The 18,855-nt window shown below is 46.4% G+C and overlaps 2 protein-coding genes across 6 annotated transcripts; both read right to left on the reverse strand.

Moving 5' to 3' along the window:
• Positions 1–1,016: 1,016 nt before the first annotated feature.
• Positions 1,017–13,552, reverse strand: nudt17 (nudix (nucleoside diphosphate linked moiety X)-type motif 17). 3 transcript variants are annotated; one of them, XM_056444899.1, is made up of 9 exons: positions 13,408–13,550; positions 12,927–13,041; positions 12,739–12,855; positions 12,468–12,651; positions 12,120–12,196; positions 11,943–12,035; positions 2,071–2,169; positions 1,859–1,989; positions 1,017–1,245 (listed from the first exon to the last, which is right to left on the reverse strand). In XM_056444899.1, exons 2-9 carry the CDS (start codon positions 12,999–13,001, stop codon positions 1,089–1,091), a joined length of 933 nt encoding a protein of 310 aa, XP_056300874.1. In that variant the 5' UTR covers positions 13,002–13,041; positions 13,408–13,550; the 3' UTR covers positions 1,017–1,088. The 3 variants fall into 3 exon arrangements, with proteins under 3 accessions (XP_056300874.1, XP_056300875.1, XP_056300876.1); XM_056444900.1 differs by having other exon boundaries at positions 12,120–12,145; positions 13,408–13,548; XM_056444901.1 differs by having other exon boundaries at positions 1,121–1,245; positions 1,859–1,936; positions 13,408–13,552.
• Positions 13,553–14,088: 536 nt separating this feature from the next.
• si:dkey-7j14.6 (uncharacterized protein LOC556585 homolog) lies at positions 14,089–18,666 on the reverse strand. 3 transcript variants are annotated; one of them, XM_056444048.1, is made up of 7 exons: positions 18,187–18,666; positions 17,555–17,735; positions 17,366–17,467; positions 17,020–17,076; positions 15,618–15,815; positions 14,987–15,112; positions 14,089–14,656 (listed from the first exon to the last, which is right to left on the reverse strand). In XM_056444048.1, exons 2-7 carry the CDS (start codon positions 17,711–17,713, stop codon positions 14,612–14,614), a joined length of 687 nt encoding a protein of 228 aa, XP_056300023.1. In that variant the 5' UTR covers positions 17,714–17,735; positions 18,187–18,666; the 3' UTR covers positions 14,089–14,611. The 3 variants fall into 3 exon arrangements, with proteins under 3 accessions (XP_056300023.1, XP_056300026.1, XP_056300025.1); XM_056444051.1 differs by lacking the exon at positions 15,618–15,815 and having other exon boundaries at positions 18,187–18,662; XM_056444050.1 differs by lacking the exons at positions 14,089–14,656; positions 14,987–15,112; positions 15,618–15,815 and adding an exon at positions 16,018–16,416 and having other exon boundaries at positions 18,187–18,656.
• Positions 18,667–18,855: the final 189 nt, after the last annotated feature.

Below are 18,855 nucleotides of genomic sequence, written 5' to 3' on the forward strand. Positions count from 1 at the left end.
TTTCTTCCCCCCCCTTTTTTTTTTCTTCCCCCCCCTTTTTTTTTTCTTCCCCCCCCTTTTTTTTTTCTTCCCCCCCCTTTTTTTTTTCCCCTGCCCCCCCCCCTTTCCCCCTGCCCCAAAAAAATTTTTTTTTTTTTCCCCTGCCCCAAAAAATTTTTTTTTTTTTTTGCCCCAAAAAATTTTTTTTTTTTTCCCCCCCCTTTTTTTTTTCTTCCCCCCCCTTTTTTTTTTTCTTCCCCCCCCTTTTTTTTTTCTTTCCCCTTTTCCCTTTTTTTTTTTTCCCCCCCCCCCCCTTTTTTTTTCTTTTCCCCCCCCTCCCAAAAAAATTTTTTTTCCCCCCCCTCCCAAAAAAATTTTTTTTCCCCCCCCTCCCAAAAAAATTTTTTTTTCCCCCCCCTCCCAAAAAAATTTTTTTTCCCCCCCCTCCCAAAAAAATTTTTTTTCCCCCCCCCCCCCTCTTTTCCCCCCCCTCCCAAAAAAATTTTTTTTCCCCCCCCTCCCAAAAAAATTTTTTTTCCCCCCCCTCCCTTTTTTTGAACCCCCTTTTTCCCCCCTCCCAAAAAAATTTTTTTTCCCCCCCCTCCCAAAAAAATTTTTTTTCCCCCCATGTAAATTTGAACCCCCCTTCCCCCCATGTAAATTTGAACCCCTTTCCCCCCATGTAAATTTTTGAATTTTTTTTAAAAAATTTTTTTTTCCCCCTTCCCCCCATTTTGACTTACCTCGGGCTCAAGGAGCAAGGCATCGAGGACGTGTCCTTCAGAGGACACGAGGAGAGGTCATCGGGTTACCTCAGCTCCTCCCACTCTGTGACATCAAGGGTTTTAACATCTTGTAGAAATGATGGAACTAGAAACACACTGCCTTTGGGGAAGAGGCGGGGCTTCACGTGATTGACAGGTGGTCAGTTAAGGCCGTGACTCAGGTAGGAAACACCTGTCAGGTTCTTCAACAGCTGCCATCAGAGAGGATGACGAGGAGGAGGAGGATGAAGAGGCATCACTGACGACGAAGAGTTATTTTGGTATTTATTTTATTGTGTTAGCTCAAGAAATCTTTCCTGGACGCAGGGGGTCAGAGGTCAGGGGTCAGGTCTCCAGGCTCCTCAGCCACAGCTCCAGGGCGTACTTGGTGCCGGTGCTGACCCGCTCCACGTCTGGGCCGCTGGCCGGCGCCCGGCTCATCAACACCTCCAGAGGCAGCGTGGCCTCACTCAGACCTCCTCCAGGGGAGACCCGGGTCACGCTGGGGGTCAAAGGTCACGACACCATCAGAGTCCACATTAAATCAATTACAATTATACAATACAACAATTAAGATCATAAATATATTCATATATTAGGGCTGTAAAACGATTAAAAATTTTAATCAGGTTAATCACAGGTTTCTGTGGATTAATCATGATTAATCCCATATATACATTCAGGGTTTTTCCTGGGTCAAAATGGGTCGTCGGTGCTCCCACCGTCTGTTCGTTAAGTGAGTGATCAGCAGCTGGCCGCTCGGTCCAATCGCACACCTCACAGTTGCGTATTGACCAGACAAGAAGACACACTTATCAACTCCAGTGTCTCCCCTCCTATTATAACAGGGGGAAATCTCCACCCCCCCCCCCCCCCCCGTCAACAATTCTCGGCTCGCGCGACAGAGCGATGCACGCGCCGGCATCGAAGCTCTGCGGCGACCGCGATCGACATATTGAACACCCCTGCATTAAAACATTAAAGAGCCGAGAGTTTTTTTCAAATTAACTAATTAATCCTGTAATTTAATCATAACGCGTTAACGCATTATTTTTCACAGCACTAATATAAATATAAATGTGATATATATATTTATATCATATTATTTGTGATACCTGACGCCGCCCTGCAGGTCGCTCAGGGGAACTGCACCCTCCTCTTCCCCAGAGGACACGATGGCTCTGACCAGCTGTCTGTCGGCCCAGAGACAAGAACTGACCTCAGCAGGAGACGGACTCAGAGACCCCTGGGAGAGGAGGAGGAGACGAGGAGACGAGGAGGAGGAGATGAAGAGATGAGGAGGAGACACACAGAGGTCTGAGCGTACCTGGAGCTGCAGGTGAGACCTGGAGGACAGCAGCAGCATGTAGACCACGATGTGATGTCTCTCAGGGGGACCTCGGGACAGCATGGCCGGGTACACCGACTGAGGGGAGGGGAGGAGGGGAGGGGAGAGGAGAGGAGAGGAGCAGGACATACCTCACTGGACTACATCTTGTAGTGAAGGACCTGAATACTTCCTCCAGTGTTGCTGTTGCTGTTGCTGGCTCTGGCTCTCTCTCTCCCTCTCTCTTTCTCTCTCTTTCTCTCCCTCTCTCCCTCCCTCTCTCTCCCTCCCTCCCTCTCTCTCTCTCTCTCCCTCTCTCTCTCAGTTCACGCTGAGCGTCAGAGCGACAGGGTGTGTGTTTGGGAGCTGCGGAGCGTTGTCTGTGTGTTTCTCTCTTCTCTATTCTTTCATAGTTGTGTGTATTTAGTTTATGTGGTTTATTAGTTGGTTTCACAGTAGTTTAATTTGTTTGGTGGTTATTTGGGTTTTTCTCTGGGTGTCTTCCCGCTGCCGGTGCCTCACCGGGCTCGGGGCGAGGCAGAAATGTTTGCCCCGGTCCCCCCCCCACTGCTTACGAGGAGACACGGGATTAAGATCTCCAGTGACTCCTCGTGCAGCGTGGAGGAATTGGCTCGGGCAGTCGGGAAGAAGGTCGGGTTCGGCAGCGTGAAGTCCGCCGCCAAGATGAACGGCTCGGTCGTGATCTTCCTGGATCAGGTGGGGAAGGTGAGCCGAGTGGTAGAGGAGGGTCTCTCGGTGGGAGATTTGTTTGTGCAGGTGTTTCCGCTGGATCAGCCGTCCACCAGAGTCCTCGTGTCAAACGTCCCTCCGCTCATCTCCGATGAGTTTCTCAGCAGAGAGCTCTCCCGGCACGGAAAGCTGGTCTCCCCGATGAGAGAGATCTCATCGGGGTTCAAGGAGAGCGAGATGAAGCACATCATGAGTCACCGTAGATCGGTTTATATGATACTCAACGACCGGAGCGCGGAGTTAAACCTGCGCTTCAGCGTCAGAGTAGATGATTTCAACTATAACGTCTACGCGTCTTCATCGGCGATGAAGTGCTTTCATTGCGGAGAGGAGGGGCACACCGCGAGGGTCTGCTCGAAGCGCGACCTGCACCAGCTGGTCCGGGCGGCTCGGGTCCGTCCGGAGCGCCGCGTCGCGCTACACCAGCGTGGGGCGAGGCAGGTGCGGCAGCGGGGATTGCGACCGCGGCGTCTCTGAGAGGAGACGCTGCCGGAGCGCCGGCTGGCGCTGCGGCTGCGGAGCCGGCGATTCCAGCGGAGAGCGGCGTCACTGCTGCTGTATCTGACACACATGTGGTGAGTATGAATGAGGGAGTGAGTGATGGGGGTGATGGTGGTGATGGTGGCGATGGGGGTAAGGGTGGCGAGGGTGGGGAAGAGGGTGGGGAGGCTGGACAGGGCAGTGAGAAGCAGGCTGTGGGTGGAGTCGGGAGCGACGAGAGGAAAGGAAAAAAAGGAAAAGCGGACCAAGAAAATGGAGGGGATGTGGGTGGATCTGCCAAGAGCAGTGGGGTAGAGGCTGTGGGTGAGGTGGGAAGTGGGGAGGAGGAAGGAAAACAAGAAAAAGAAGGGGAAAAAAGCAAACAAAAAAAGATTTAAAAAACAAAACAAAAAAATATTGGTGATGGTGGTGATGGTGGCACGGGCTTAGAGGTGGAAGTGGGAAGTGGGGTGGAGAATAATGAGGAAAGTGAAAAAGAGGAGGAAAAGGGAAAAAAAGATGAGGACAAGGGTGGTGAGAAGCCCATAGAGGGGGTAGGACAGGTGGGTGGAGTCGAAGAGGTGGAGGAGGACGGTGCAGGGGAGGAGGGGGCGGAGCAGGTAGAGATGGACGAGGAGGAAGCAGGGGGGCAGAAAGAGGCCCCGAAAAGAAAGAAGAGCGGCCAGAGTGCCGGCAGCGAGGCCAAAGCCAGCAGGGTGGAGGAGAGGAGGAGGAGTCAGGGGGCGGGGCCGGTGGAGGATAGCAGTGATGAGGAGGGGGCAGACGACAGCGACTCTCCTCTGATTTTAACAAATAGTCAGGAACAAAAGCTGTATACAGCCGACGAAATAAGTTTGTTTCTACATAAAACAAAAAACAAAACAAAAGTAGAGGTCAGGGATCACTTCCCTGACCTCGTGGCTTTTGTACAGTCGTGCCACTTCCACATGAGAAAAAAGAAACTAGACAAACAAGAGGTTTTTAGAATTAAAAAGTTTTTACCCAAAGTAAAGGAGTGCATCCAGCAGGGGGAGGTGGAGAGCTCCAATGTGTGTTTTAATTAATTTGTTGATTTTAAGTTTTATTTGTTTTTTAAACTCTTTTCTTTTAATGAACACATTCAGAGTCGGAGTTTTAAACGTAAATGGAGCGAGGGACAGTAAGAAGAGAACATCTATTTATGAATTTAACAAGATGAAGGCCAACGATGTTCTCTTCTTACAAGAGACGCACAGCGACAGCACCAACGAGGCGGACTGGAGGAGGGAGTGGGGGGGGGAAGTCCTCCTGAGCCACAACACCAACCTCAGCGGAGGAGTGGGCTTCCTCTTCTCCAGGGCCTTCAGCCCGCGGTCAATGGAGGTCAAACACATCGTGGAGGGAGGCTGTTCTTTGTGAAAGCACGGTTCGAACCTTTTAACGTGGTTTTAATAAATATCTATGCTCCAACAACCGGGGCAGAGAGGAAGCTGTTTTTATCCAAAATTAATGATGTTTTAAATGACTGTGCCTCGGAGGATTTTTTATTCTTGGGGGATTTAACTGCACAGAGGATGATTTTAATGACAGAAACCACACAGAGCCACATCCAGCTTCACAGCAGGTGCTGAGGAGGCTGGTCCATTCTCATGGTCTGGTGGGCGTGTGGAGAAGGATGCATCCGGACTGCCGACAGTACACATGGTCCCACGTTAGGGAGGAAGGATCTCCTCAGCCAGGTTAGACCGTATTTATGTTTTTAAGCACCATTTAATATTTTTAAATTGTGCAGCATTGTTCGCTGGTTTTACTGATCACTCTTTGGTTTTATGTCATGTTTTTATTAGGAATTTTTACCCAGGAGCATATTGGCATTTTAATACAGTTTTAACTTTCGATAGGAATTTTAGGAGGTGTTGTTTTATTTTGGGGCATTTTAGGCTGAGGAAGAGTGATTTTAATAATCTTAGGCAGTGGTGGGACCGTGGTAAGGTAGAAATTAAGCTCCTTTGTCAGCAGCACACTTTCAACGTCACTAGAGACGTCACCAGATCTATGAAGGACCTGGAGACTGAGATAGTGGACCTAGAAAGTTTAAGCGAGTCCACAGGAGATCGAGGACATATTGAAGTCCTCAAAAGTAAAAGGCTCTGCCGACCTGTTCGGGTTAGAGTACAAGGCGCACTGGTCATGTCCCGATTCCAGACCATCGCGAGATGGACACTCCTCTAGCTTCTTCTTGGCCTGGAGAAGAGGAGGGCAGGCGAGTGATCCACTCACTGCTGACGGACGCAGGGCAGCGGTTGTGGAGCCAAGCCAGATCCGGAAGCGGCGGTGGGGTTTTACTCCTCCCTTTATGCCACTGAGTATAGGGAGGAGGGAGAGTCGACGGAGGGGCTCTGTGGGGAGCTGCCTCAGGTCTCTGAGGAGACTAATGAGGAGCTCGACAGACCCATAACCCCCCAAGAGCTGAAAGCTGCCCTGCAGGGAATGCAGGGAGGGCGCGCCCCCGGGATCGATGGCCTCCCCGCTGAATTTTACAAGAAATACTGGGATGTCCTCGGAGGGGACATCCTAGAGGTGTTTAACGAGAGTCTGGCCTCTGGTTCCATGCCGATGTCCTGCCGGAGGGCAGTGCTATCCCTGCTGCCAAAAAAAGGAAACCCGCAGGACATCGGTAACTGGCACCCTGTGTCTCTGCTGTGTGTGGATTACAAGCTTCTGTCCAGGGTCCTCGCCTCCAGGCTGAGGGGAGCTATGGAGCAGGTCCTCCATCGGGACCAGACCTACTGTGTGCCCGGTAGGTCCATGGTGGACAACGTCCACCTCATTCGGGACGTTTTGGAGGTCTCCAGCTCGTTGGGTATGGACACTGGTCTGATTTCTCTAGATCAGGAAAAGGCTTTTGACCGCGTTGAACACGGCTTCCTCTGGAAAGTTCTGGGGAAGTTTGGGTTCAGCGCTGGCTTCATAGCTAAGATCAAGGTGTTGTACAGTAATGTTGAGAGTGTGCTGAAGATAAACGGCAGGCTGTGTGCTCCTTTTAGAGTGGGTAGAGGGGTCCGGCAGGGCTGTGCTCTGTCCGGGATGCTCTACGCACTCTCCCTCGAGCCCCTCCTCATTAAAATACGCTCTAGCCTACATGGTTTGGTTTTACCTGGTTTTAGTAACTTAATTTGTGTCTCTAAGATGGCCGCGCCTGTGTCGGCAGCCTGTCGTCTTAGCTGGCTACTCGTTGTATTTGTCCTGTCTGTGTGTTCGTCGTTGTGTATGAGCAGCAATATAAGGCAGGCGATTGTTTATGAGCGTCTTACCCTACTGGACATTGGTGCATCGGTGGTGAGATCCCTGTCTCATCGACCCCATCAGTGGAGCTCTCACCAGGCCCTACATTTCAACATCCCCGGGTCCATCTGGGCCTCTTCCTCTTGTTGCCCCCGGACGAGGAGAGCCAGGAGACGGGGCAGACGAGCTGGAGCCGCGGTGAAGTTCGAAGTTAATCCGAGCCCGTCCACCAGGCCGGCTTCATTCCATCTCCACGGATGCTAACTGCGGTGTGATACCATCCTATTTCCGACCTATCCTCCCTGCGTTGGCTTCACAGTCATCGGCGTTTGTCCCTGTGAGCAGCGTGGCTCCGGCACCTCGTATGTCAGGTCCAGGATCAGAGAAAGGTGCCTGCGGTCTCTGCCTCGAGCCTCGACCTTCGGCAGAGTTGGAGCCGATTACATTTGTTTTGGATTGCTGAACGCCAGATCCATAGCAAACAAGTCATTTTTCTTGAATGATTTTTTTTCTGCCAAAGACCTGGATTGTATGTTGATCTCTGAGACCTGGCAAAAAACCGATGAGTTTGCCTCGCTAATTGAACTCTGCCCTCAAAACTGTGTTTTCTCCTGCGCACCCAGATCCTCGGGTCGTGGAGGGGGCCAACTATGTTCCACCGAGACTGTTTCTCCTCGCGCCTGGTAAGCGTTGGAACTTTTTCTTCATTCGAAGTATTAATGAACAAAGTTGGACGAAAAAATCCTTTCCACTGTGTTTTAATTTATCGCCCTCCCGGCAGAAATAGCACTTTCCTAACTGAGTTCAGTGACTTTCTGGTTACGATCATCCGTCTGGATAGAATTCTCTTAATTGGAGACTTTAACATTCATGTGAATGATAGCTCTGATAGTTTTGCCGTTAGCTTCCTCAATGTCACCGAATCGCTTCACTTTATCCAACATGTATCCGGCCTACTCACAACAAAGGCAATACTTTGGATCTTGTGTTCACGATTGGTCTAAAAGTCAGTAATGTCTGCACTGAGGAACTAGTGGTGACCGATCACAAATGTGTATTATTTAACGTATCTTTTGACAATGATTTTGTGCCAGCGAAGGCATAAAAGCTCAGATTGTAAACAGCTTAGCTGTAGAGAATTTCAATGCTAGTTTCGATAGTAATGTTCTAGTGTCCCTGATGATGACGTAGACTGTTTAGTTTTGGCTTTCAACACACATTGTACTGCCATTTTAGATGACGTAGCACCTTTGTGACTCGCACTGTCCGCTCTGTGAATATCGCCCTTGGGTAAATGATGACATCCGCATTCTCAGACGAAGTGTCGAAAAACAGAGAGGCTCTGGAAATCTTCCAACCTTCAAGTACACCGCCTCTACCTTAAAGAGCTCATATCTGATTTTAATGAATTGGTTAAGAGCTTTAGGGCTGCTTATTTTCTAAATTAATCATCTCTAGCAAACAAAATCCCAGAGTATTGTTCAGTACCATTAAGAAGTTAGTTAGCCCCCCTTCCTCATCTGTACCTATTGTTTCAAATGTAGACTGTAATCGTTTTCTTTTATTCTTTGTGAACAAAGTTACAGATATAAGGGCGAACATTACCCCTCTCCTCTCCTCCTCCCTGCACAGCCAGAAATTTCTCTTTGAGTAGTTTCTGTATTATCTCGAAGATGGAGCTAACAGACATAGTAAACTCTATGAAATCTTCCTCTAGCCCCCTAGATATTCTCCCTACTGCCATGCTAAAGGAGGTAATCAGTGTTGTTGGCCCCAGTTTAGGCATCATTATAAATAGGTCTTTAGTTTCTGGCGTAGTCCCAGCTTTTTTTAAGCAGGCGGTCGTTCAGCCCCTCCTTAAAAAGCCAAATCTGGACCCCTCCCAACTAAAAAATTACCGACCCATCTCTAAGCTGCCTTTTATCTCGAAGGTATTGGAAAGTTGTGGCAAACCAGCTCACCACGTTTTGACTAACCATAACATCTTAGACAAATTTCAGTCAGGTTTCCGCAAAAACACTCCGAAACCGCCTCCTCAGAGTCTCAAATGACATTATGATGTCCTCTGACTCGCAAATGCTCTGTTTTGGTCCTGTTGGACCTTAGCGCAGCATTTGACACGCTAGACCACCGTATCCTGCTGGACAGGCTCAGGGAGTGGGTGGGCATATCTGGGAGGCGTCCTAAACTGGTTCGCCTCATACCTTAAAGAGAGAAGTTCGGTGGCCATTGCTTAGGTCTGACCTTTCCCCCTCCCATGTGGTGTGCCACAAGGATGGCTGCTGGCTACTATCCTTTTCGCTGTATACATGCTCCCTGGGTGTCCTGATCAGCAAATTTAAGGACATTTCTTACCACTGTTATGCTGATGATATCCAGCTCCAGATTTCTTTCAAACCGGATAATTTGGAGAAACTCTGCATACTCCATGAGTGTCTATCTGCCATAGAGAGTTGGATGGCAAATAATTTCCTCCAATTAAATGCAGCTAAAACTGAGGTGCTAATTATAGCTGCTGACCACATCGCGTCCAAAGTGGCACACCACATGGGGTCCCTTAAGGAAATGTACTACCCATCTGAGAAACCTTGGTGTAATATTTGATCAGTCGATGCTTTTAGAAAACATGTCATATCCTCACCGCTCATGTTTCTTCCACCTAAGAAATATAGCAAAACTCAGGTCCATTATATCCCATGGAACTAGAAATGTCTGTACATGCCTTTATTTCATCCAGACTAGACTACTGTAACTCATTGTTCACCTGCCTCAATAAATCATCCGTCAATAAATTACAACTGGTCCAAAATGCTGCCAGGCTGCTCACCAGGTCTAGGAGGTCTTGCCAAATCACCCCATCCTTGCACTGCACTGGCTTCCAGTGCATCTCAGGATTAATTTTAAAGTTTTAGTAGTCACCCACAGAGCCATCCACGGTCAAGCCCCTGCTTATATCTGTGATCTCATTCAACCACACTCCTCTAGTCGGTCTCTGAGGTCATCCACCCAGGAACTTCTGCAGATACCCAGGACCAGACTTAAAACCAAAGGTGACCGAGCTTTTGGGGCGGTAGCCCAAGGCTCTGGAATGCTCTCCCTGGCCTGAAATCATTGCCTTCGAGAGCATGTTTAAAAGTAATTTAAAGACTCTTTTGTTCAGGCAGGCGTTTGGATATTTATAGACACTTTCAGCGTCTGGTCCTTTTAATTGTTGCTTCCTGTGCGTGTTCTATGTTCTGATTTTAAATCGTAAATGATCTGTTTGATGTTATTTTATTTTATTTTATTATTTTATTTTATTATTTTATTATTTTTATCTTACCTATTTTAAGGATGTGAAGCACTTTGTACATTCGTGTTGTGAAGGGTGCTATACAAATAAAGATTTACTTACTTACTTACTTACTAGAATGATTTTATCGGCATATGCCGACGACGTTGTTGTTTTTATTAAGAATCAAAATGATGTAAACCTTTTAAATCAAATAGTACATGATTTTAGCACGGCATCATCAGCGAGGGTGAACTGGAAGAAAAGCGAAGCCCTCGCTGTGGGGGAGTGGCGTGGCGGCCTCCGGTTCTTCCACAAAAGCTCATATGGAAAAAGGACGGTTTTAAATATTTAGGAATATATCTGGGGAAACCGAGCATGGTCCAGAAGAACTGGGAGGCGTCACAGAGAAGATAGAGGAAACTTTCCAAGTGGAAGTGGCTGCTCCCCAGATGTCTTTTAACGGTAGAGTACTGGTTTTAAACAATCTTATTGCATCCCAACTGTGGCACAGGTTGACCGTTTAGACCCTCCTCGGCTTCTTAGCCAACATACAAAAGAAGATGGTGGATTTCTTTTGGGAGGGTCTACACTGGGTGCCACAGGGGTGCTGTTTTAGCCAGAGAGGAGGGGGGACAGGGCCTTGTCCACCTGGCCAGCCGGACGGCCACTTTTAGATTACAGTTTGTTCAGAAGTTTTTAACGAGTCCGGGGTTTTTAGTGTGGCGAGACGTGGCCAGCTGCATCCTCAGACGTGCTGACAACCTGGGGCTGGATACTGCTCTGCTTTTAATAGACTCCAGCATTTTAAAGTTAAGTGGGCTGCCTCCTTTTTATCAGGGTGTTTTTAAGTCGTGGGCCCTTTTTAAGCACGAAAGGTGCCCACAGTCTCTCTGTTCTGGTTGTTGAGAGAACCATTCATCTATAATGCAAAACTGGACATTAGCAGCAGCGTCACCCCTGGACTAACGGGGGCGCTGCTGCGAACAAAGACCCTTTCCCTGCAGCAGTTGGTGGATGCAGTGGGGCCGACGCTGAGCGACCCCCCGGCCCTGGGCTCCCTGCTGGGGATGCATTCCGACCGGGTGGCGAGGAGGCTCCTGGAGCTGTGGAGGCAGAGGCTGACCGGGTTGGAGAGGAGCCTCCTCAACGACTACAGCCAGCAGAGAGCAGAGCCGGACCCTGCAGACCCCTTCCCAGACATCTCCCTCAGCCCGGGGCTAGGGGGACTCACCGGCCCCCTGCTAAGAACGAGCCACCCAGAAAACTGCACACTCAACAAAGCAGACAAGAAGACTTTGTATTTTAACCTCGTGAAGAGCATCAACAGGTCCAGACTGTGCAACAGACCGCCCACTGTGTGGTCAGAGAGACTTGGGCATGGAGGCCCGGGCCCGCAGTGGGGGGTCCTATACAAGTCTCCCCTGAAGAAAAGGACCGCTGACCTCCAGTGGCGGATTTTACACGGTGCTGTCGCGTCCAACGCTTTCATTTCGGTAATCAATCCCGCTGTCCTGAGCCAGTGCCCCTTCTGTGACCTCCGGGAGACTATTTACCATGTTTTTAACGAGTGTAAGAGACTTTTGAGTTTCTTCGCTCTTTTAACATTGGTTTTTAGTCTTTTTAATGTGGCTTTACAGAGAAGGTTTTATCATGGGAGCTGCCTACAAAAGACGGAAAATAAAAATGGCAGCTCCTTAATTTTTATCCGAAGCCCAAATGGCCATATATTTAACAAGGAAGTCCCGGGTGGAAAACAGAGAGGGGCAGGAAGCCAGGGCAGTGTGGCTCTGCAACATCAGAGCCAGACTCTGGCTGGAGTTCAGGTTTTATAAACACATTGGAGACCTGGATGCTTTTAAACAACGCTGGTGTTTTAAAGATATTGTTTGCTCTGTGGTGGAAGAGGAGCTGGAGTTTGCACCACTTTTTATGAGGTAAAACATGTTTTATTTGTTTTTAATGTTTTGTTTTTTGGTTGTGGTGTTTTTTATTTTAAACAACCTAATTTTTTAAAGCACTTTATTTTTAAGAAGCTATGTAAAAGCTGAGAAAATGTGAAATAAAGTGTTTTTCAAAAATCAAAAAAAATCTCTCTCTCTCTCACCTCCCAGAGTCCCAGTATCTTTGGAGAAGCTCCTTCTGGTTCCAGCTTCAGTCCAGTTTCCTCCCAGAGCTCCCGCAGGCCGGCTTCCAGCAGCTGCAACAACAACAACCACAACAACAACGTTCAGTGAAGAACAACAAACTGTAAACAAAACATTGTGTTCAGAAGATTGTTCACCGTCTCATCTGGTTCAAGATGGCCGCCTAGAGAAAACAAAGCCAGGGGACAGTTGAAGATACACCGACGTCGGCAGCCTACGTTTCCCACAATGCAACAGACATCACAACTGATATATACTTTTTATTAATCCCCAAGGGGAAATTAGTTCTCTGCATTTCACCCATCCTTAGTTATTAAGGAGCAGTGGGCTGCAGTGATGCGCCCGGGAAGCAACAGAGGGTTCAGTGCCTTGCTCAAGGACACTTCGACTTGCAACTAATGGGGAGAGCGGGGATCAAACTGACAACCTTGGGGTTGCAGGACGACACCCTGACCCCCCTGAGCTGCAGCCGCCCCCAAACTGACCTGGAGGAACCCAAACATTGGGAAATATACGGAGCTCCTTCGCCCGCCGTGTCAACAGCACTCTCTGATTGGCTGTCTGCAGGATGATGGCCACGCCCACATCCACCCCGCGCTGCTGAACGTCCAATGGGATCGCAGCTGCCTCTGCGATGGACAGGTGTTTGATGGGACAGAAGGCGGGCCTCTGGGGACGAGAGGACGCCCTTTATTGATTATAGAGATGAGTCAATATCACAGGTGATGGGTCCTCACGGCCAATCAGACGCCTGACCTTCAGAGGCGACCCTCGACCTCCGTCTCCTCTGGACAGGACCAACCGTCTCCTCTGCAGAGAGCAGCTCACCTCCACCTCATCGGCTCCTCCCTCACTGAAGTGACCCGTCACACTCTGACCACAGAAGAAGAAACATGAGGAGAACACCTGGAGTAACAATCCAACATGGAGTCCAGGAGGCTCACCTGAACAAAGAGAGCTCTCTGGGGAGATGACCGCTCTGTGCACACGTGAACCAGGACCCTCCTTACTTTGTCCATGACGTCACCTCACCTGGAGGGGACCTCCCTCTGGCGACACCTGGTGGCAGAGTAGATACTTACTGCAGATTAATATTACTGACATAACTAATATTACATCAATGTTAAATAAATGTATATATTTATATATAAATAAATATTTACATTTAAGCATTTATTTCACGGCAATTATCAATGGGCATATTTACTAATTCATTATTAAATAATGTGTTAAATATATGAATTACATCGTTCCCACCCACGACTATGTTAATAATCTTGATTATCACATGAACTGTTATAAGAAAATGACTTTAATAAAGGAACGTAAGATATTTTATATGTATGATGTTAACGTTCGTAACTTCGAGCTAGTTAGCATGTGGCTAGTTAGCATGTGGCTAGGTAGCTGCGCCGTCATCTTCACCTCTCCAGCTGCAGGAGGACCGAGGCCTCCGGGCGGCAGCGGGCTCTCGCTCCGCTCCGCGGCCGGACCGCGTCGTGTCCACCGGCCGTGAACCACCGGAGAAAGAGAAAACCACCCGTTAGAGACTTCCGGTAGCTCGCTCTAACCGGGTTCTACATCCGGTTTAGATGTTTCAAAAATAAAAGCATTGCACAGACAGTATTAGGAGTGTAGAAAATACTCACGCATTCAAAATACAACTAAAAGAACAAAGTATAAGCTTAAAATAAACTTAAAATAGCACAAATAGAAACAATACACATTTACACAAAACGTAACGTGATTTAAATGAACTGCAATGAGCCGAGTCAAACTACTGTAATAGAATCAGAATCAGAATTGTATTTATTGCCAAGTAGGTTTTCACCTACCTGGAATTTGTTCTGGTGTATGGGTGCATATAGTGTCTATTGTTCCTGTTGTTTCTGTTCTGAATAGCAGTATTTTTCCAAAAATCAAGTTATTCTGTCTGTATATATAAAAGTGACCCAGCTTTTCTATACCTGTAAATAAACAAACTGGCAGTTAAAGTGTTAACATTCTGTAAAAATAATATTTAATACTTCAGATCTTAATTTGGTTAAAATATTAAGTTCAGTGAAAGTGTAAAATAATATGCATCAATCAATCAGTGCAAACGTGAAAAATAAATCACCAATTTATTGAATCAAAGTAAAAACAGACAAATAAGAGAAGCTTCTTCATCTCATATTCAAAACCCACCTTTTGGGAATATTTACACATTTTAATAACAATTCAATATATATATAATATATAATATTTATAAACCTTTACTTTGTTTAAACCCTGTCGTTTGGTTTTTTTCCCTTTTTATTTCACATCCTAATATTATTATTAATCAGATTTTTTTTCTGTGGTAAATAAATGTGCTGAAGAGCTGCAGACTCACGGAGATTTAGATTTGACCTTCAAGAGAGAAACTAGGATCACATGAGGAAGTTTATGTTTACATACAACAGTCACTAATAATAGTAAGTAAATAATGCTCTTTTAGATTTATTGCCGTCAGAGTCGGAGAGAGAAACACGGAAAGATGATTGACGAGTATAATGACAGCGTGAGGGTACTCTACTGTAGTACTCTACTGGTAGTACTGTAGTACTACCAGTAGAGTACCAGTAGTGGTAGTACTGCAGCTCTCCTCTCATTGGCTGTCGAGCAGGACGACGTCATCGTCGCCGACCTCCACCTGAAGGTCAAAGGTCAAACCAGAAACTCTCATTAAACTCTGTTAAACTAATAAAATAAAGTCTGAGACATTTCCCACAATGCACCTGGATAAAGGCTGTGATTGACAGTGAGGACATTTTAATAAAAGTAAATGGCTTGAATAAAAAAGTCATTTCAATTAATTACATTTTTTTTTAAATAAAAAGGAATTAACTAATTTAATTTATCTTAATCGAATCATCAGCTAGATACTAGAATAACAAATATAATATATATATATTATATGTATGTATATATTAATTGTATATTATATATATATATAATATATGATGTGTGTGTCTGGTCTCACCTTGAAGGCGGGGTAGGCGTCACGGCGTTGGAGGGCTCTGACGGAGAAGACGGAGACGGTGACGGTGACACAGACCTGCAGGACCAGCAGAACCAGGAGCACACCCTGAAGTCCGTAAACACACACCTGGAATATCCAGAGACCACCAGAGACCATTAGAGACCACCAGAGACCGTCAGAGACCAACAGAGATCGTCAGACCACCAGAGACAGTCAGAGACCACCAGAGACCGTCAGAGACCACCAGAGACCGTCAGAGACCACCAGAGACCAACAGAGACCGTCAGAGACCACCAGAGACCGTCAGAGACCACCAGAGACCATTAGAGACCACCAGAGACCGTCAGAGACCACCAGAGACCACCAGAGACCGTCAGAGACCACCAGAGACCATCAGAGACCTGAGACCTGGACCAGAGACCTGAGACCATCAGAGACCACCAGAGACCACCAGAGACCATCAGAGACCTGAGACCTGGACCAGAGACCGTCAGAGACCATCAGAGACCTGAGACCTGGACCAGAGACCATCAGAGACCATCAGAGACCACCAGAGACCGTCAGAGACCATCAGAGACCACCAGAGACCATTAGAGACCACCAGAGACCTGGACCAGAGGGAGTGACTTACATTGAGAATGGTCAAGTTCTGCCTGCATCGAGTCTCCTGCGGCCCGGAGAGCCTGAAGGCATCGCTGTCACAGAGGAGTTTGGAGGCGGGGCCCTCCGCCAGCAGCCAGCACAGATAGGCCACGCCCCCCAGGCCCAGCAGGGCGCTGACCAGGCTCGAGACCAGAGACCCCAGACCTGGACCCGGAGCACACAGAGACTCACACAGATGTACTCTTTGTATCAAAATAAAGATTGTAAATTAATTACAATTAAACTATTTCATTTATATGTGTGTATATATATATACACATATATATATAAATATGTGTAAATATATATATATATTGTCACGTCACGGGCTGTCCCTAGTGCCGTCTGGGGTGGGGCAGTGCAAGGGAGCAATAAAAACTGGCAAAATGCAATGTTTAAAATGAACAGGAAGGTTTATTCATTCCAACAAAAATAAGAAAAAGTCCATAGTCCAACAAAAAGCGTCCCGGGGGAGAAAAAGGTTCTTTAAACAAAACTTATCTTCAAACAAAGTCCACTTAACAAAGTCCTCCTCTGGGTTGTTCTCTTGGGCTGGGGTTCGTCCGGGAGGCCCTTCTCCTCCTGGCTTGTCCAGCTCCTTCCCTCCTTGTGCTCTGCCCTCTGTCTCCTCTTAAGCTTTCCAGCCCTGCCTCAATTAGATGTCCTAAGCACCTGCAGCTGGTGAGTGGTGAGGCAGGCTGGGAGCTGTAGTTTTCAACTGAGCGGCCATTTTGTCCGGTGGCCGCTGTAATAGAGTGGGAACATAGCGTCCCTCCACTACCTGGCCCCTTGTGAAGCCACAATATGTATACGTGTGTATATATATACATACATAAATAGATACATCAATATACACTACCGTTCAAAAGTTTGGGATCACCCAGACAATTTCGTGTCTTCCATGAAAAATCACACTTTTATTTATCAAATGAATATAAAATATAGTCAAGACATTGACAAGGTTAGAAATAATGATTAATATTTGAAGTATTAATTTTGTTCTACAAACTTCAAGCTCAAAGGAAGGCCAGTTGTATCGCTTATATCACCAGCATAACTGTTTTCAGCTGCGCTAACATAATTGCACAAGGGTTTTCTAATCAGACATTAGTCTTCTAAGGCGATAACACAATGTACCATTAGAACACTGGAGTGATGATGAAATGGGCCTCTATACACCTCTGGAGATATGTCATTAGAAACCAGACGTTCCACCTAGAAGAGTCATTTACCACATTAACAATGTAGAGAGGGTATTTATGATTAATTTAATGTTATCTTTATTGAAAAAACTGCTTTTCTTTGAAAAATAAAGTCATTTCTAAGTGATCCCAAACTTTTGAACGGTAGTGTATATATATATGTATATAATGTGATGAGTTAAAACTCACCCATCCGACTGAAGGCTGCTTCGCCGTCGCCACGGCAATCGAGCCAGAGACAACAAGCTGATGAGAGGAAACAACCGATTACCATGGTCTCCATGACTATGAAGGGTTAAACTGGTCAGGATTATTGATATTATATATATGTATATATACTATATACATATATATATATATATTATACATATATATATATATATTTAAATAAATAATATATTTATATATATTATTTATTTATAATTTATATATATATTATGTATTTATATCTAATATATTTATATATCTAATATATATTATATATACATAATATATGTATATCATTGATATATCTGCGAGCAGCAGGTGTGCGTACGATGACTGCGAGGCTGAGCGGAGCGTGGGGGACGAGGGTCGGGGAGAAGAGGGAGGTCAGACTGAAGAGAACACAGAGCAGGCCCACGGACACCTGGACCATCTACACACACACACACACACACAGTGATGACCATGGAGGATAAAAGCATCTTTTAATACATTAATAATCTGTCGTGAGGCGCCTCACCCCGAGGCCCCGCGGCTCCCCCCGCAGGAAGGCGGCCGTCATGTCGTCCATCTTAGAGGCGGGGAAAGTGGGCGTGGCCCGCTTGGGGGAGGAGTCCTGCGGAATGACCTGAGTGACGGTCACCACTCCTCCAACGGCGGTGATGGACGTGGACGCCATGGCGAAGGTCAGAGGTCACGAGCTGAGAACGACAAGACCCAGAATGCACTGCTGTGAGAACCAGCCAATCAGAGAGCTTCAGACGTTCAATCAATGTGCAACGTAATACAAATACCACAGAGTAAGAAAGTACTCATGATGCAGAATAATGCACTTTATTTATTGTAATACCTTCTGTTCCTGGTTTTAAAGATACAACCTGTGACACCTTGTCACATGACGTCATGTCCTCGTTTAAGACTCGTTGCTGACGTCATTCACTGATTGTTGGAACAAATATAACAATACTAATAATAATGACCAAGTATTGTCCTACAATAATAACCCTTTATTGTTCTAGAACATTAATGTTATACAGTAATAACCCAATCCCATGAAGAAGTCGTTGAACCCGGAAGTGCCGATTCTCGGGAAGGATTTCGCTTTAACGTTAAACGTTAAACTCGTTCACCTCTAACCGGAAGTCGTGTTACCTTTACACGTGATGCTGAGAGTCTCCTGGTGAAGATCGTGAACCTAAAGGAGCTTCAGGGAACTTCCGGTGCTCTTTAATTCAGTTTTCAGGCGGAAGCTTCAAACTTCTGCGTTGATTCTTTGGGGTGGAACGGTGTTGCCTTCAGGGACTGGCCGTAAACTCGGAAATATGGACACCAACCGAAGTAGTAAATACGGAATATGGAAATACGAACAGGTGTATGACAAGTAGACTTTCATAAATGAAATAAAACTCATACAGCATGTTGAACAAGAGATACATAATACTTATCTTAGAGATTTACAGTTTTTCGAGGTGTTCCTGAAGGTGTCAGCTGTTTGTTAATGTCTCCTTACCTTGTGTCCTTAATACATTTAATCTGCGTCTTGCCATCTGAGTAGATCTCATGTTATTATTGATCCACAGCTTCTGGTTGTCTAGACTGGTGCGGTGTGGAAGTGGGCTATCCGGACTGCAATTGCTCCGATAACACCTGGACGCAGCACGTGAATCTCTACAGTCACTTCCTGGAAACTGAATCCAACTTTTTTTAAATTTACTTTGACTGAGAAATAGAAGATTATTTCCTCCCTGAGATAAAAAAAAAAAGACACTTCAACGATTTAAATACAAATATGTCTTCTAGTTATGAGTTTGTGTCTCAAAT

Source organism: Pseudoliparis swirei, chromosome 22, assembly GCF_029220125.1.
Source record: "Pseudoliparis swirei isolate HS2019 ecotype Mariana Trench chromosome 22, NWPU_hadal_v1, whole genome shotgun sequence".
Classification (NCBI taxonomy): Eukaryota; Metazoa; Chordata; class Actinopteri; order Perciformes; family Liparidae; genus Pseudoliparis; species Pseudoliparis swirei.

Coding starts and splice junctions, on each gene's coding strand:
- nudt17 (XM_056444899.1), bottom strand. CDS start 13,001: ATGGACAAAGTAAGGAGGGTCCTGGTTCACGTGTGCACAGAGCGGTCA. Junction 12,036..12,119: donor ATCTTGAACCAGATGAGACG/GTGAACAATCTT, acceptor TTGTTGTTGCAG/CTGCTGGAAGCCGGCCTGCG. Junction 1,990..2,070: donor GGTCTCACCTGCAGCTCCAG/GTACGCTCAGAC, acceptor CTCCTCTCCCAG/GGGTCTCTGAGTCCGTCTCC.
- si:dkey-7j14.6 (XM_056444048.1), bottom strand. CDS start 17,713: ATGGCGTCCACGTCCATCACCGCCGTTGGAGGAGTGGTGACCGTCACT. Junction 17,468..17,554: donor GGGAGCCGCGGGGCCTCGGG/GTGAGGCGCCTC, acceptor GTGTGTGTGTAG/ATGGTCCAGGTGTCCGTGGG. Junction 15,113..15,617: donor AGAACTTGACCATTCTCAAT/GTAAGTCACTCC, acceptor TGGATATTCCAG/GTGTGTGTTTACGGACTTCA.